At 47.3% G+C, this 17,585-nt stretch overlaps 1 protein-coding gene across 1 annotated transcript; it reads right to left on the bottom strand.

Moving 5' to 3' along the window:
• Window positions 1–13,458: 13,458 nt before the first annotated feature.
• LOC140913823 (uncharacterized) lies at window positions 13,459–15,438 on the bottom strand. The gene is made up of 2 exons (XM_073350617.2): window positions 14,570–15,438; window positions 13,459–13,982 (listed from the first exon to the last, which is right to left on the bottom strand). Exons 1-2 carry the CDS (start codon window positions 15,156–15,158, stop codon window positions 13,459–13,461), a joined length of 1,113 nt encoding a protein of 370 aa, XP_073206718.1. The 5' UTR covers window positions 15,159–15,438.
• Between the last annotated feature and the right edge of the window lie 2,147 nt (window positions 15,439–17,585).

The raw sequence follows: 17,585 nt of genomic DNA, 5'->3' as shown, positions 1-17,585 counted from the left end.
TCTATGAGAGCTCACTGCCTATTGCCCAGCCAACTCACATGTACCACAAGGAGGGGTTCTGAAAAGAGGAGTCTGATTCAGGCAAGAAAGACATGAAATTCCAACAAATGTGGGAGATTTTGTGAGGCAACCTGAGATGCTGTGCAACGACAAGCAAAAAAAGAAAACGACGAGCGTGAAAAGAAAGCAATTAATTTCTAATAAACCACAGTCTTTCCCCTACTACGTTGCTAATTTCTGGTACTGTAAGAAGGGCTAGTGTCATACTCCTTATGCAGTATCAAGCTGATACAGTTGCTCTGCCTTGGAGATCTGTATGTGTTTGTTACACCATTTTACATCTAAAGCTTGTAGAACTGCCCCAGTTAATCTGCAGCCTGCTCCCAAGCCATCTGATGCAGTGAGAATCTTTTCATCGGCTCCAACAGGCTTTGGATCAGGTCCCCAGTCAGAAAGATCTCTATTGAGCAGGACCCAGAGTACAAAGAGCCAGATCCTGAAAGCACTCCACCCATGGAGCACCTGCTGACATGTAAGGGAGTTCCTTCCACTCAAGGCTAGAAGGATCAGGGCCAAATAAGCAAGGAACAGGCCAAAGCCTGCCTAAGTGCAGGGAAGTTGGCTCTGCGATTGTATTGTTAGGCAGATTTAAGTTTTAAAGATATATACACTTTTAAGATAGGCCACAAACATGCGGGCATGCCAGGGTACAAAGGGAAAGAGTCAGGCAGAATAAAGTGGTGAGAAAGGCACCAAAAAAGGCACTCTGAAATCACCTCAGCGAATGCAGGAAGTCACAGCATTAATGAATCCCCTGGTGCCGCTACCCAGGATAGGGGCAATGACAGGGGCAATCAGAAGAAATTTAGGTTGTGTCTACACCACAATTTAAGGTGTAATTGTAGCTCTTGTAGACATACCTGCTCTTGCTTTAATCTAGTGATTAATCTATGCTTGTTTCACAACAAATTTAACATGAAGGAACCACACGGGCACACTGGGTTCAGTGCGAGGAATATGTTTTCTGCACATGACTTGTACGTTAAATATCATTCAAATGTCATTTTTTGAGAGCAGCAAAGTTATATGTAGGACACATTTACAATCTATGTATCATATTTATAGCCCTCAGAGCTGGTCAGAAAATGGCTGGGAGGATATTTCTGAGGAACATTTTGATTTTTCAACCAAAATTCAAGCACTAAAAATTTTCAGGAGAAAGTTGAAATATTATGGCTGAAAACTACTCCGTAGTCAGACTACATTTCCCACAATGCACCACGCTCTCCTCTATGGGAACCTGGTCTATAAACGAGAATAGGGACATGAGGCATTACATCAGCATAACTAAATGAAAATATTTTATTTTTCAGCCAAAAATTGTTGGTTTGCAGGTGTTCTGGTTTTCGATGAAATGTCAAAATTTTCCAGGCAGACACTTTCCCCTCAAAAAATTCATTTAGACCCAAACCTAATTTTTCTCAGAACAGTTTTCAACCAGCCCTAATAGAGTCATATGTTGTAAACCATCACAGTCACAATACACAGGTATTTCTATCAGTGCCAATTTCACAGAATCATGGAAATGTAAGGCTGGAAGGGGCCTTGAGATGTCATCTGTTGCAGCCCCCTGTGCTGAGGCAGGGCCAAGTATATCTAGACATGGGGTCTCACTCTCAGATGACCTCGAGGGCCACATGAGGACTAGTACATTGGCCCGAGGGTCACACCACTGACCACCCTCTCCTTGCTGCCCCGCCCCCACTCCACCCCTTCCGTGAGGTCCCACCCCTGCCCCGCCTCTTCCCATCCCTTCCCTGCCCCCATTCCAACCCCTTCCCTGAAATCCCCACCCCAACTCCGCCCCCTCCCTGCCTCCAGGGGGTGCACGAGGGGTGCAGGGTGCGGCCGGGGGCTCAGGGCAGTGGGGTGGGGTATAGGAGGGGTGCAGGGTGAGGCAGGCTCCCTGCCTGCCTGTCCTGCCCCTGCGCCACTCCGGGAAGCGGCCGGGAACTGTGGGGGGGGGTGAGGGGAAGTGGGGGGGCCACAGGGATCTATGTGTTGCCCTAAAGCTCCTCCAGGTACCTCCCCCGAAGCTCCCATTGGCTGGGAATGGGGAACCGCAGCCAATGGGAGCTTCGGGGGAGGTACCTGGAGGAGCGGCCAGGGCAATACACGGACCCCTGTGCCCCCTCCTCCCCCAGGTCCCAGCTGCTTCCCGGAGTGGCGTGGGAGCAGGGCAGGGAGGGAGCCTGCCCTGCCCCTGGTTCGCACCGGGCTGGAGCCGTTCTAGGTAAATGATGGGGGGGCTGCAGGGAGCTGGCGGGCCGCAGAAAATAACCCCGCGGGCCACAGGTTTGAGACTCCTGACCTAGACCATCCCTGACAGCTGTTTGTCTAACCTGTTCTTTAAAGCCTCCAATGACAGGAATTCCGCAGCCTCCCCTGGTAACCTATTCCAGAGCTTAACTAACCTTATTGTTCGAATATTTTTCCTAATATCTAACCCAAAGCCCCTGTGCTGCAGATTAAGCTGATTGTTTCTTGTTCTAGCTTCTGCGGTCATGGAGAACAACTGATCCCCATTCTCTTTGTAACAGCCTTTAAAGAGAAGAAGTGGGTGAGGTAATACCTTTTATTGAACCAACTTCTGTTGGCTTTCAGGTCCCGGAGAAGAGCTCTGTGTATGCTCAAACGTTTGTCTCTCTCACCAACAGAAGCTGGTCCAATAAAAGACATTTATTTCACCCACCTTGTCTCTCTCTAATAACCTGGGACCAACAGGCTATAACAACCCTGCATGTAACAGCCCTTAAGATATCTGAAGACGTATCAGGTCCCTCCTTGGTCCCAGAGCTCCTTTGGCCAAGAATTGTGTGTGTTCAGGAAGGCACCCCTGAAGGAGATATATCTGTGTGGGTGGCTCTGATCTCTGAGCATAGGGATGACTGCACTCGGGTTGAAGCTTGGCTACACACTTTTCAATGTATAGGAAGCAAGAGCTGCCTCTCACTGGCTCTCCCTAGCACCTAGACACAATGCTGTTTTCCCCTATCCCTGATGTACCTGTCTTGTAAGAGTCATAATTTGGCTTTTAATATATGTGCCTTGTCAGTCCCTGCATCTTATTTTTGCTTGTCTGCTTGGCATCTGTGGCAGATTCTCATATGCCCTCTGGAATTAGGCATTTCCCCCCAGCAATATAGGCACACTTTTTATTTTCACTAGTTTGAAGGGATGAGACCATTCAAAAATCCCCCCACTAAATGCTCCTGACTTTTTGCCCATTTTAAACACATTTTGAGTGTACTGGAAGGAAAGCAAGCAAGCAAAGCTGTCTGATTCAGCAATGTCTCTGAAGACACAGAGTCTGATTCTCCGCTCTCTTGCGCCTTATGTAGTCACTGTCATGGGTGCAACGTGGGCATGAAATACAACCATTCAGATTCAGTAGCGTTTTATACCCACTTTGAAATCACTTTGCGCTGGTATAAATGACTAGCCCAGGTGCAAGGCAGTGGGGAATCAGGCCTTTAACGTCAGGAAAAATATAAGAAGAGCCAGCACTAACATTTTCCTCCGGCTCTGATTTTACAAAGCAACACAATTATAACTGGGCCAGATCTATTGCTGAACTCAGTGGAGCTACACAAATTGACACCATAGTATGAGTTATATATTGGCCTTTACAATACTCACAGCACGTCATAATTAAAGACTAACTACAGGGAGGGAAAAACATGCATATCTCCCATTTTTGACTTAAACGAGAAGAAATTCAGCTGTTCACAATTATTTGATTCTACTGCTTTGGTGCATAATCACTAAAAGACCTGACTGACGTTTCAAATTGATATTGAAGGCATTCCACATAAGTAATTTCAGGCATATCTGAATGTGTGGGAGTCCTCAGGGCATGTTGACACGGCAAGAGCTGTGCATGGGGTAGCCTACCTGAGCTCCACCTAGCACAGGTAACAGCCGCCGTGATGACAGTGCCACATGGGCTTCAGTGCGGATAGCACAAGCCCAGCATGGACCCTGGGTATGGATTTGGCTCTGTAGCCTGCTCTGAAGCCCACACTGCTCTGTTTTCACCGCTGTTGTTACAGCACTGGACTGGGGCTAGCTCAGGTAGGCTGGCCCATACACAGCTTTTCTTGAATGGACATTCCCATAGTAGCAGGAAATCAGAAAGATATGCCAAGCTGCTGTTGTTATGTGCCTGTAAGTATGAGAAGACTCTTAAAATCAAAATGGAATTTTAAAGGCAGCCCGTGATTTTAAAAAACAGGGCCACAGTGTCTTAAAACTCTTCTGTATGCACTTAACTATACTCACGTGAGTAGTTCTAACTACACACAGGAGAAAAGTTATTCATGTGTATAAGTGTTTGCAGGGTCAGGCTCCAAGTTAGACAAGAATTCAGCCTACTTTCTATTGTAGTATTTGAAACCTCTGGAGGATAAGTCACGGCGAACGGACTATTAAGGAATTGCGAGACTCAAGCATAGTGACAGCCAAATACTAAAAAGCCTATTTAGAGTATTTCACAGAAGCAGAACTACCTTCACCCAGTGCACCGTACTAGCACAAATTCATATTTTAAGATCTTGGGTTGATTTTTCATTGGGAGCTTCAACTCAGGCCAGGTCTATACTCAAACGGTTAGGTCAACCAGCTATGTCGCCCAGGGATGTGAAAAATCCACAACCCTGCGTGACATAGTTAAACTGACCTGACCCCTGGCATAGACAGCGGTAGAAGAATTCTTCCATTGACCTAGATATTGCCTCTTGGGGAGGCTGATTAACTACAGCGACAGGAGAACCCCTCCCATCACCGTAACGAGTACCTGCAATGAAGTGCTACAGCGCTGCAGCGGTTTAAGTGTAGACATAGCCCCAGGCTCTGCCCGTGCACATACACAATTGTACATGCAGCCATCCGCACACATGCTCTGGCTCTGCAGGAGTAGCTAAGAGACACTAACACCTGCAAGCACTGCTACACAGAATTTTAATGCAAACCTAGCAAAGAGGAAACATTTCACAAAGTGAGATGGCAGCAGAGGATTAGCAATTGCTACTCTTTTCTTTTCTTTTGCTGGAAAGAACGGAGAAGTCTTCGTTTCTGGAAGACAGTCGTTGCACAGGCAACTTATGGAAACAAGTCCTGTGGGGCTTATAATACATATCACCATCACCACTACTATGGCACAAGATGCTGTTGGAGAAATATTCTCCCACTTTTCCTTTGAAGCCCTGAATCAGCAAAGCACGTAAGCATGGTAAGTCCTACTGAAGTAAATGGGTTATAAGTGTGGGGTTAGGTGTGTTGCTGGATAGGAATTGTGCAGAAGGATCTCTCTAAACCACGCATCAGACCCTTTCTCTGCCTCAGTTTCCCCTTAGTGTCAGTCATTCACCAGCTCCCAGTGCTGTCAGGTCCTTGCAATTATTTAGCCCTCCAGTTAAGTCCAAAACTCCACCCCTTCCAGGGGTTTAAGTCCAATATAAACTCCAAACCAAATTTTCTACCCCAGGATCTTCTATAGGGTACAACCCTCCCTCTGAAGATCTGTCCTCTTTCACCTTGTCTTCAGCCACACTGGGATCTATTCAGCTCCTCCAGGGGTTACTGCACCAACTCATGGTGTGGTGGTATATGAGGAATCCACATACACACTCTACTGTGGGTTCCCAGCCACGTGTGCTCTGCAGCCTAAATTTCCCGCTCTTTCCCTCCATGGGCCTCTATACACTCCATGCCTGGCTTCCTCACTGGCACTTTCTTGACCGGCCCCAGGGGAGCTGGAACAATTTTTATAGTGGGGTGTTGATGATGGAAACAGTGTATTTGGTGTTTGTTATTACTACTTCAAGGCACGAAGTGTGGCAGCACCCTCAGTTCCAACACCACTGACTGGCCCCTACATTTTTGATGGAATATTGACTCCTAGGTCTGCTCTTCCTAGAGTCTCTCTCAGATCTGCCCTCCTTTTGACCACAGGCTACAGGTTTTTAGTCACATACTCCCTATCACTCTATCTATCTAAGAGGCATTATTATCGAGTGGTTAAGGCACAGGACTGGGACTCAGGATACCTGGGTTCCATTCTTGGCTCTGCCACTGACCTGTGGTGCTGCCTTGGGCAAGTCACTTCACCTCTCTGTGTCTCTGTTGCCCCATTTGCCTTGCATGTCTAAACTGTAAGCTCTTTGGGTCAAGGATGGTTTCATACTATGTGCCTAGCACATATTCTAGCACAACGGGGCCCTGATCTTGGTTTGGGCCTGTGGGTGCTACTGTAATTCAAATAACTGTAACCATGTATGGGTATTTATTAAGAGCTATTTCTCTGGCACTAGGCCTAGTAGTGTCTGAATGCATATTTTGTCTCATATACGCATATCTGAGCAAGAATTAGATGGAATTAATTTCCTTAATACAACTTTGTTAGGTTTTTTTATCACATATATTTATCAAGGAAAGAAAATCAAACCCAAATCATATGGCTTACGTGTGAAACTTTCCCATCTCCAGCAACACCTCTGATAGAAAAAAAAAAGTTCATTCAGTACTTACTAAGATACTCAAATGCTAAGCGTGATGCTCAAATCTTTCCTGAGGAACATTTATAGCAACCACTTTAGGTACTGATGTCACTCAGGGTGCATCCATATTGGTTATCTGTTTTAAAAACGCTATTGTCCATTAAAAATTATGATCAATATTGTTTTCCAGGCACAGAGATAAACATCCTGCTCAGTGAGCTGAACTCTCATCTAAAAAAAAACCCCAAAACAAAACAGTCAGAATAAAAAGCATTTGGTATGTGTCTGGTGCACATATGTGGCAGCATAGCATATTCCCTGCCTACACTGAAAGTGTGGGAGCACTTAGTCATCTAATGTGCATATTTGATTGGCACAATATCTTTGCTTTCTCACATGGTGAGAAAGATGATTGCCAATTTATTGTATTTTTACATCTTCATTACGTACGCATCAGTCAGAGATACCGGAACCCCTCAGGTTAAGGTGTCTGTAACTATATTTTGTTGGAAGCTGGACTGGTCTACAGTGAAGTCCCAGTTCAGGAAAGTACTTAAATGTGTGCTTAAATTCATCCCCTTTCCAGGGTAGCACTTAGACACATGCTTAACTTTAAGCATATACTGAAATCCCACTGGTTTCAGAGTAGCAGCCGTGTTAGTCTGTATCCGCAAAAAGAAAAGGAGGACTTGTGGCACCTTAGAGACTAACAAATTTAGCGAGCTGTAGCTCACGAAAGCCTATGCTCAAATAAATTTTTTAGTCTCTAAGGTGCCACAAGTACTCCTTTTCTTTTTGAAATCCCACTGACTTCAATTGGATTTAAGCATCTACTTAAGTGTGTCACAAATAGGGATATTTTCCTTAACTGGGGCCTAATTTAAATTCTGATCCAAAGCCCGTTTAAGTAAATGTGAATCCTTCCAGTAACTTTGGTGGGTTTTGGATTAGGCTCTCAGTTTTTTTGCTTTGAATGCCCTGCTCTCAGTTTTGTACAAAGCTTCAGTAGCTGAATGTAGTGCTTGAAGTAAAACTATATATTCACTATAGATTAAGGCCCCAAGAATGCAACAGAATCCATATGGGTTGACAGACCCCTGTGCCTTTGCAGAGTCCTGTTGAATTCAGTACATGCCAGACACATAACATGTCCTTTTTAAAGTCAATGGGGGTCCACATACATTGGTACAGTGGAAGGGATGGCATAATGAGCAATGCATAAATAAAATTTGATGTGGCATCCCAACTAGGGTTGCCAATTGTGTTTGGAGGTATTCCTGGAGGTTTCATCATATGACATAATCTTTAATCAAAGATTAATCTTTAGGCCTGGAGATTCCAGGACAATCCTGGAGGGTTGGCAACCCTAATCTCAACAGGCTCAACACAGCCTTCGTTCTTCCCATTTATATAAACTGAGTACCTTAACGTTTTAATGCACGTGTGACTTTTTCAGATGAGACTTTAAAACAGTGAGGTACTCTCTGCTTTGCATGAACATGCGCTCCTGGGCCATATTTCATAAAGTTTAGGATCTAAGCCAAAAGATTCCTTTTGCTTGTTATCATTTTGATGCCATCTAATTGTTACTGGCTGTGCCCCGAAGGCCTTATACTCAACTCAAAGGCATTTCTGTCTGTCTGTCTGTAATGGAGTAACTTTTTGAATGCTGTGTCTGATCATAGAATCATAGAATATCAGGGTTGGAAGGGACCCCAGAAGGTCATCTAGTCCAACCCCCTGCTCGAAGCAGGACCAATTCCCAGTTAAATCATCCCAGCCAGAGCTTTGTCAAGCCTGACCTTAAAAACCTCTAAGGAAGGAGATTCTACCACCGCCCTAGGTAACGCATTCCAGTGTTTCACCACCCTCTTAGTGAAAAAGTTTTTCCTAATATCCAATCTAAACCTCCCCCACTGCAACTTGAGACCATTACTCCTCGTTCTGTCATCTGCTACCATTGAGAACAGTCTAGAGCCATCCTCTTTGGAACCCCCTTTCAGGTAGTTGAAAGCAGCTATCAAATCCCCCCTCATTCTTCTCTTCTGCAGACTAAACAATCCCAGCTCCCTCAGCCTCTCCTCATAAGTCATGTGTTCTAGACCCCTAATCGTTTTTGTTGCCCTTCGCTGGACTCTCTCCAATTTATCCACATCTTTCTTTTAGTGTGGGGCCCAAAACTGGACACAGTACTCCAGATGAGGCCTCACCAATGTCGAATAGAGGGGAACGATCACGTCCCTCGATCTGCTCGCTATGCCCCTACTTATACATCCCAAAATGCCATTGGCCTTCTTGGCAACAAGGGCACACTGCTGACTCATATCCAGCTTCTCGTCCACTGTCACCCCTAGGTCCTTTTCCGCAGAACTGCTGCCTAGCCATTCGGCCCCTAGTCTGTAGCGGTGCATTGGGTTCTTCCGTCCTAAGTGCAGGACCCTGCACTTATCCTTATTGAACCTCATCAGATTTCTTTTGGCCCAATTCATAGAAATCAATTCTATGATTTCAAGGAACGTTCTAGGCAACTAACTTTTGAGGAAAACTGGAAAACTAAGGGGAAATGGGGGACACATAAAGCCCCTGCCAGCTCTTTATCACACTAGGGATGTAAATAGCAGTTAAAAAAAGTAACCGTGTAACCAATTAAAATTTTATCGGTTACACGGTGAAACGTTTAACGGGGGAACTGCAGGGTGCAGGGGGTGCTGCAGCACCCCCACATTTTATACAGGTCCCCGCTGCTGGCCCCCCGCGGCCGAGGTCCCAGCCCTGCACCTGAAACTCCGCTACCAACCACGTACTCGGGGTCCCTCCTGGCTGCTGCCCCAGGCGGCCGTGAGGGCCTGTGCTCCAGGCAGCGGAGTTTAATCGTTAACCCTGAACTGAAACCGATAAGACTGATTCTTATCAGTTAAGCGGTTAAATTTGTACATCCCTATATCACACAACAGCCTTCAGCACCTCTGCCTTTGTCTATAGAGTAGGGCAGTGGTCCCCAAACTTTGTACCTCGCACCCTCCCTCACCCCTTTCCGCATTCCCCTGAGCCGGGAGCAGGACCACGGCTCCTGAAGAGAGGATGTAGACAATGTGTGAATCCCCATTACCCCGCCCATGTCCGGGGCTCTGTCTGCCCCCATACCCTCTTTCTCCCCCCACTATTGGCTTTGTATGCCCCTCTTCCCCCATGCCAGGATCCCTCAGAGAACCTCATCCATGGGGCAGGGAGAAGGGGGACCCTGGTGCTTGCAATAAGCTCAGCCTACACAAGCTAGGAAGTGTGCACCGCCTACCTAAGTATTATTTGTATGGTGGGAGGGCCCAGAGGTCCATTGTACAAACACATAACAAAATGTCAGTGCCTACCATGAAGAGTTTATAGTCCGAGTGTAAAACGTGAGACAGCATGAGTAGAAAACAGACGGGGGAGGACAAGGTAATGGTGAGATGACTGGTCAGCAGGCTGTGTGCTGGCTGCTGTTCTCCACACACAGCTGCTGGCATTTCAGCTGTGCTGTATGTATATAATCTAAACAAGTATGCTGGATTCCACCACAATATGTCCTACACTATAAATGTAAAATACTGAGGGCCAGATTGTTTGCAGCCCTTGCATGGAAATGCAGGATTGGAGGGGCGTCCAAGGCATCCAAGCGTGCTGTGGAAGGGCTACACACAATAGCAACCCCTATGCTACCTGCATTCTACGGCGTACAACGGACTGCTCACCCCTGTTCCTCCTGGGACTCAATGGAGAAGGCAGAGCCATGAATGGAGCAGACTGCTTTCCCATATTACCTTCCACCCACACACACACACACCTTGCAAGGAGCAGACGGAGGAAGACAGAGTACCCACGGCACAATCTCTCCATTGTAGCTCCACACCTATAAAGGGCTGGCAATTGAGCCTTTACTATCTAGTACAAATGAGGCGGATCTTTGAATCTTCAAGACTCCTATAACATAACATGACAGAGGCTGATTTTCTTTTCAATTGCTCACCCGTAGTTGCTTGTTTTGTTCTTTTAAGATTTTCCTTCTCTGGGCATGTGAATGCTGTGTGTGTCTCCCCCAGGGCCACTGATAAAGGGTGCAAAAAGAAAAGGAGTACTTGTGGCACCTAAGGGTATGTCTACACTAGGGAATAAGGTCGAATTTATAGAAGTCGGTTTTTTAGAAATCAGTTTTATATATTCGAGTGTGTGTGTCCCCACAGAAAATGCTCTAAGTGCATTAAGTGCATTAACTCGGCGGAGTGCTTCCACAGTACCGAGGCTAGAGTCGACTTCCGGAGCGTTGCACTGTGGATAGCTATCCCACAGATCCTGCAGTCTCCGCTGCCCATTGGAATTCTGGGTTGAGATCCCAATGCCTGATGGGGCTAAAACATTGTCGCGGGTGGTTCTGGGTTCATATCGTCAGGCCCCCCTTCCCTCCCTCCCTCCGTGAAAGCAAGGGCAGACAATCGTTTCGCGCCTTTTTTCCTGAGTTACCTGTGCAGATGCCATACCACGGAAAGCGTGGAGCCCACTCAGGTAACCGTCACCGTATGTCTCCTGGGTGCTGGCAGACGCGGTACGGCATTGCTACACAGTAGCAGCAACCCATTGCCTTCTGGCAGCAGATGGTGCACTACGACTGGTAGCCGTTCACGTCGTGTCCGAGGTGCTCCTGGCCACGTCGGCTGGGAGCGCCTGGGCAGACATGGGCACAGGGACTAAATTTGGAGTGACTTGACCAGGTCATTCTCTTTAGTCCTGCAGTCAGTCCTATTGAACCGTCTTATGGTCAGCAGGCAGGCGATACGGATTGCTAGCAGTCGTACTGTACCATCTTCTGCCGGGCAGGCAAGAGATGAGGATGGCTAGCAGTCGTACTGTACCATCTTCTGCCGAGCAGCCATGAGATGTGGATGGCATGCAGTCCTTCTGCACTGTCTGCTGCCAGCCAAAGATGTAAAAGATAGATGGAGTGGATCAAAACAAGAAATAGACCAGATTTGTTTTGTACTCATTTGCTTCCTCCCCTCCCCCGTCTAGGGGACTCATTCCTCTAGGTCACACTGCAGTCACTCACAGGGAAGGTGCAGCGAGGTAAATCTAGCCATGTATCAATCAGAGGCCAGGCTAACCTCCTTGTTCCGATAAGAACAATAACTTAGGTGCACCATTTCTTATTGGAACCCTCCATGAAGTCCTGCCTGAAATACTCCTTGATGTAAAGCCACCCCCTTTGTTGATTTTAGCTCCCTGAAGCCAACCCTGTAAGCCGTGTCATCAGTCGCCCCTCCCTCCGTCAGAGCAATGGCAGACAATCGTTCCGCGCCTTTTTTCTGTGCGGACGCCATACCAAGGCAAGCATGGAGGCCGCTCAGCTCACTTTGGCAATTAGGAGCACATTAAACACCATGCGCATTATCCAGCAGTATATGCAGCACCAGAACCTGGCAAAGCGATACCGGGCGAGGAGGCGACGTCAGCGTGGTCACGTGAGCGATCAGGACATGGACACAGATTTCTCTGAAAGCATGGGCCCTGCCAGTGCATGCATCATGGTGCTAATGGGGCAGGTTCATGCTGTGGAACGCCGATTCTGCGCTCGGGAAACAAGCACAGACTGGTGGGACCGCATAGTGTTGCAGGTCTGGGATGATTCCCAGTGGCTGCAAAACTTTCGCATGCGTAAGGGCACTTTCATGGAACTTTGTGACTTGCTTTCCCCTGCCCTGAGGCACATGAATACCAAGATGAGAGCAGCCCTCACAGTTAAGAAGCGAGTGGCAATAGCCCTGTGGAAGCTTGCAACACCAGACAGCTACCGGTCAGTTGGGAATCAATTTGGAGTGGGCAAATCTACTGTGGGGGCTGCTGTGATGCAAGTAGCCCACGCAATCAAAGATCTGCTGATATCAAGGGTAGTGACCCTGGGAAATGTGCAGGTCATAGTGGATGGCTTTGCTGCAATGGGATTCCCTAACTGTGGTGGGGCCATAGATGGAACCCATATCCCTATCTTGGCACCGGAGCACCAAGCCGGCCAGTACATAAACCGCAAGGGGTACTTTTCAATAGTGCTGCAAGCTCTGGTGGATCACAAGGGACGTTTCACCAACATCAACATGGGATGGCCGGAAAAGGTACATGACGCTCGCATCTTCAGGAACTCTGGTCTGTTTCAAAAGCTGCAGGAAGGGACTTTATTCCCAGACCAGAAAATAGCTGTTGGGGATGTTGAAATGCCTATATGTATCTTTGGGGACCCAGCCTACCCCTTAATGCCATGGCTCATGAAGCCGTACACAGGCAGCCTGGACAGTAGTCAGGAGCTGTTCAACTACAGGCTGAGCAAGTGCAGAATGGTGGTAGAATGCGCATTTGGACGTTTAAAGGCGCGCTGGCGCAGTTTACTGACTCGCTTAGACCTCAGCGAAACCAATATTCCCACTGTTATTACTGCTTGCTGTGTGCTCCACAATATCTGTGAGAGTAAGGGGGAGACGTTTATGGCGGGGTGGGAGGTTGAGGCAAATCACCTGGCTGCTGGTTACGCGCAGCCAGACACCAGGGCGGTTAGAAGAGCACAGGAGGGCGCGGTACGCATCAGAGAAGCTTTGAAAACCAGTTTCATGACTGGCCAGGCTACGGTGTGAAAGTTCTGTTTGTTTCTCCTTGATGAAACCCCCCGCCCCTTGGTTCACTCTACTTCCCTGTAAGCTAACCACCCTCCCCTCCTCCCTTCAATCACCGCTTGCAGAGGCAATAAAGTCATTGTTGCTTCACATTCATGCATTCTTTATTCATTCATCACACAAATAGGGGGATGACTACCAAGGTAGCCCAGGAGGGGTGGTGGAGGAGGGAAGGAAAATGCCACACAGCACTTTAAAAGTTTACAACTTTAAAATTTATTGAATGACAGCCTTCTTTTTTTTGGGCAATCCTCTGTGGCGGAGTGGCTGGTTGGCCGGTGGCCCCCCCACCACGTTCTTGGGCGTCTGGGTGTGGAGGCTATGGAACTTGGGGAGGAGGGCGGTTGGTTACACAGGGGCTGTAGTGGCAGTCTGTGCTCCAGCTGCCTTTGCTGCAGCTCAACCATACACTGGAGCATACTGGTTTGGTCCTCCAGCAGCCTCAGCATTGAATCCTGCCTCCTCTCATCACGCTGCTGCCACATTTGAGCTTCAGCCCTCTCTTCAGCCCGCCACTTACTCTCTTCAGCCCGCCACCTCTCTTCCCGGTCATTTTGTGCTTTCCTGCACTCTGACATTATTTGCCTCCACGCATTCGTCTGTGCTCTGTCAGTGTGGGAGGACAGCATGAGCCCGGAGAACATTTCATCTCGAGTGCGTTTTTTTTTTTTCTTTCTAAGCTTCACTAGCCTCTGGGAAGGACAAGATCCTGTGATCATTGAAACACATGCAGCTGGTGGAGAAAACAAAAGGGACAGCAGTATTTAAAAAGACACATTTTATAAACAGCGGCTACACTCTTTCAGGGTAAACCTTGCTGTTAACATTACATACATAGCACATGTGCTTTCGTTACAAGGTCGCATTTTGCCTCCCCCCACCGCGTGGTTACCCCCTCAACCCTCCCCCCTCCCTGTGGCTAACAGCGGGGAACATTTCTGTTTCACCACAGGCAAACAGCCCAGCAGGAATGGGCTCCTCTGAGTGTCCCCTGAAGAAAAGCACTCTATTTCAACCAGGTAAACATGAATTATATCTCACTCTCCTAAGGATAACACAGAGAGATAAAGAACGGATGTTGTTTGAACGCCAGCAAACATACACTGCAATGCTTTGTTGTACAATGATTCCCGAGTACGTGTTACTGGCCTGGAGTGGTAAAGTGTCCTACCATGAAGGACGCAATAAGGCTGCCCTCCCCAGAAACCTTTTGCAAAGGCTTTGGGAGTACATCCAGGAGAGCTGCGAATGCCAGGGAAAAGTAATCCTTTCACATGCTTGCTTTTAAACCATGTATAGTATTTTAAAAGGTACACTCACCGGAGGTCCCTTCTCCGCCTGCTGGGTCCAGGAGGCAGCCTTGGGTGGGTTCGGGGGGTACTGGCTCCAGGTCCAGGGTGAGAAACAGTTCCTGGCTGTCGGGAAAACTGGTTTCTCCGCTTGCTTGCTGTGAGCTATCTACAACCTCATCATCATCATCATCTTCTTCTTCTTCGTCCCCAAAACCTGCTTCTGTATTGCCTCCATCTCCATTGAAGGAGTCAAACATCACGGCTGGGGTAGTGGTGGCTGAACCCCCTAAAATGGCATGCAGCTCATCATAGAAGCAGCATGTTTGGGGCTCTGACCCAGAGCGGCTGTTCGCCTCTCTGGTTTTCTGGTAGGCTTGCCTCAGCTCCTTCAGTTTCACGCGGCACTGCTTCAGGTCCCTGTTATGGCCTCTGTCCTTCATGCCCTGGGAGATTTTGACAAAGGTTTTGGCATTTCGAAAACTGGAACGGAGTTCTGATAGTACGGATTTCTCTCCCCATACAGCGATCAGATCCTGTACCTCCCATTCGGTCCATGCTGGAGCTCTTTTGCGATTCTGGGACTCCATCATGGTCACCTCTGCTGATGAGCTCTGCATGGTCACCTGCAGCTTGCCACGCTGGCCAAACAGGAAATGAGATTCAAAAGTTCGCGGTTCTTTTCCTGTCTACCTGGCCAGTGCATCTGAGTTGAGAGTGCTGTCCAGAGCGGTCACAATGGAGCACTCTGGCAGAGCTCCCAGAGGCCAATACCGTCGAATTGTGTCCACAGTACCCCAAATTCGAGCCGGCAACGTCGATTTAAGCGCTAATCCACTTGTCAGGGGTGGAGTAAGGAAATCGATTTTAAGAGCCCTTTAAGTCAAAATAAAGGGCTTCATCGTGTGGACGGGTGCAGGTTTACATCGATTTAATGCTGCTAAATTCGACCTAAAGTCCTAGTGTAGACCAGGGCTTAGAGACTAACCAATTTATTTGAGCATAAGCTTTCGTGAGCTACAGCTCACTTCGTCGGATGCTGTAGCTCACGAAAGCTTATGCTCAAATAAATTGGTTAGTCTCTCAGGTGCCACGAGTACTCCTTTTCTTTTTGCGAATACAGACTAACACGGCTGTCACTCTGAAACCTGATAAAGGGTGTGCAGTGGAATCAGCAGGAGAGGAAACAAGGGGAGCAGTAACAGGGTCTCAGCTACGGAAGCAACAGAGTAAACACAGCGAGGGCACATCTTCAGTAGACTGTTGCACCTCTCTTTAATTGATTGCCTAATAACTCGAGGTAGTTAACACATTTGTAAAGACCAATGTGGGTGCTCTCCCCCGCCCATGTTTGATCAAAGGTACAAAGGTTACCAGGTTACCCAAGGGATCAGTTTAAGGTAAAAAACAAACAGCTTGGATCAAACATGTGGAGGGTCCATACCAACCTTTCCAAACATGTTAACTTCCTCAAGTTAATTGGCAGTCAATTTACTGGAGGCACAGAAGTCTGGTGAGATAAGCTCCAAGACAGATTCTAATTGCAGCTACAACTTGTGTAAATCTAGAGGAACTCCAATGGAGAACTTCAATCTCAGGAACAATGGTTACTCCAGAGTTACACCAGTATAACTGAGAGCGGAATCGGGGCCCTTGTTTTCACAGCCACGTGGAAGAGCTGTCTCCACCCAAGCACCTCTGCTCTCACGAGGATGGCGCAAAGTGCACAGTTGCATTTTTCCAGGATTCTCATGTAAGAAAAATAAGTGTGTGAGAGGAAATGAAACCTCCTGCTTCTGTTTAAAACACATGCTCCTCCACAATGGACAAAATTCTTGCCACAGTGCCATTTGGTACCAGAGGTCACAATATAATCTGCAAATATTACCTCTAACATCTAAGGGCTCTAGGATGGGCTCATCTAGCTGGGCCTTATGTAAATATAGTGCAAAACGGCTGGGAAGCAAAATTACCACATCCCCCAGCCTGGGACATTTATGAGAAATATTAAGACAGCTAGATCCACATAACTGCAGATCCAGTAGCCTTACCCCTTGCTCATCCTCAATGCTACACTCCACACTAGCCTGTCTAAAGGTGATGCAGAGGTCAAGGCCCCTGTGCCAGCTAATCACTTTTCCCTCACCTCATGTCACTCAGGGCAATTACTGGGCTTAAGTGGCATGGAGGAAATTCATGGAAATTCAACTGAATTTCACTCCTAATATGCAAAACTTCTGCAGTGCAGCTCATGAAGTTCAAGGTTGACACAAGCAGCTAAAAGTTTCTTTCACGGAAACTAGAATATGGCCTACGATCGACAACAACATACAAGGGATAAAAACAGGTCACATGCTCATTAGTCCATGTACAGAAGCTGAAATACTGTAATTCTGTATTCAGCATATACTCAGAGGTATTGCCAAAGCATTCATGGAGATATTTAGCATTAGTGAGGCCTCTCCACCAACTGGCTTACGCTCAAATCTTTGAGCATCCTCTGAGCAGGCAAAGTAAGCTGTGGGAAGGGCTTTCCGGAGCAAACTAACACCACCCCCATAGAAGACTACCTTTTAAGGGAACCTGCCTGTTTCTTACTTGCCTACCTACGTTCTGCTAACAGGTATTTTCATACTGCTGTTCACAACTGTGACCACCTGCTATCTTATTCTTTGCAGGGACTCACTATTGACAGGAGCCCAGAACCTGTTCACTCCTTCTTTAAATCCTACACAAGGAGGGGCTTCCTATGTAAAATCAACAAGTTGAAAGCACCTATTCTTTCCCTGGGAGAGGGTTGCAATGATCACCATTACACTCTGGACTAGTTGCCTGATTCTTACGTAAATATCTTTCTGAAGACTCTATTGCCAGCACACATGACTATGGGTGCATGACTATGGGTCCTTGATTCTTACTTCCTATTGAAATGAGTGAGCACAATGACCTCCCAACAGAGGGGCAAGAGTGTAGGTAGCCAATGGCCCTTCATGCTTCCAAAGAACATTAGTTGAGTTTAAGAGTTGCTAGTCAAATTTATCCACGTA

This window comes from Lepidochelys kempii, chromosome 6 (genome assembly GCF_965140285.1).
Source record: "Lepidochelys kempii isolate rLepKem1 chromosome 6, rLepKem1.hap1, whole genome shotgun sequence".
In the NCBI taxonomy this organism is placed as follows: domain Eukaryota; kingdom Metazoa; phylum Chordata; order Testudines; family Cheloniidae; genus Lepidochelys; species Lepidochelys kempii.
Note: the sequence above shows the minus strand (reverse complement) of the source record. Positions and strands in the feature narration are given on the sequence as shown.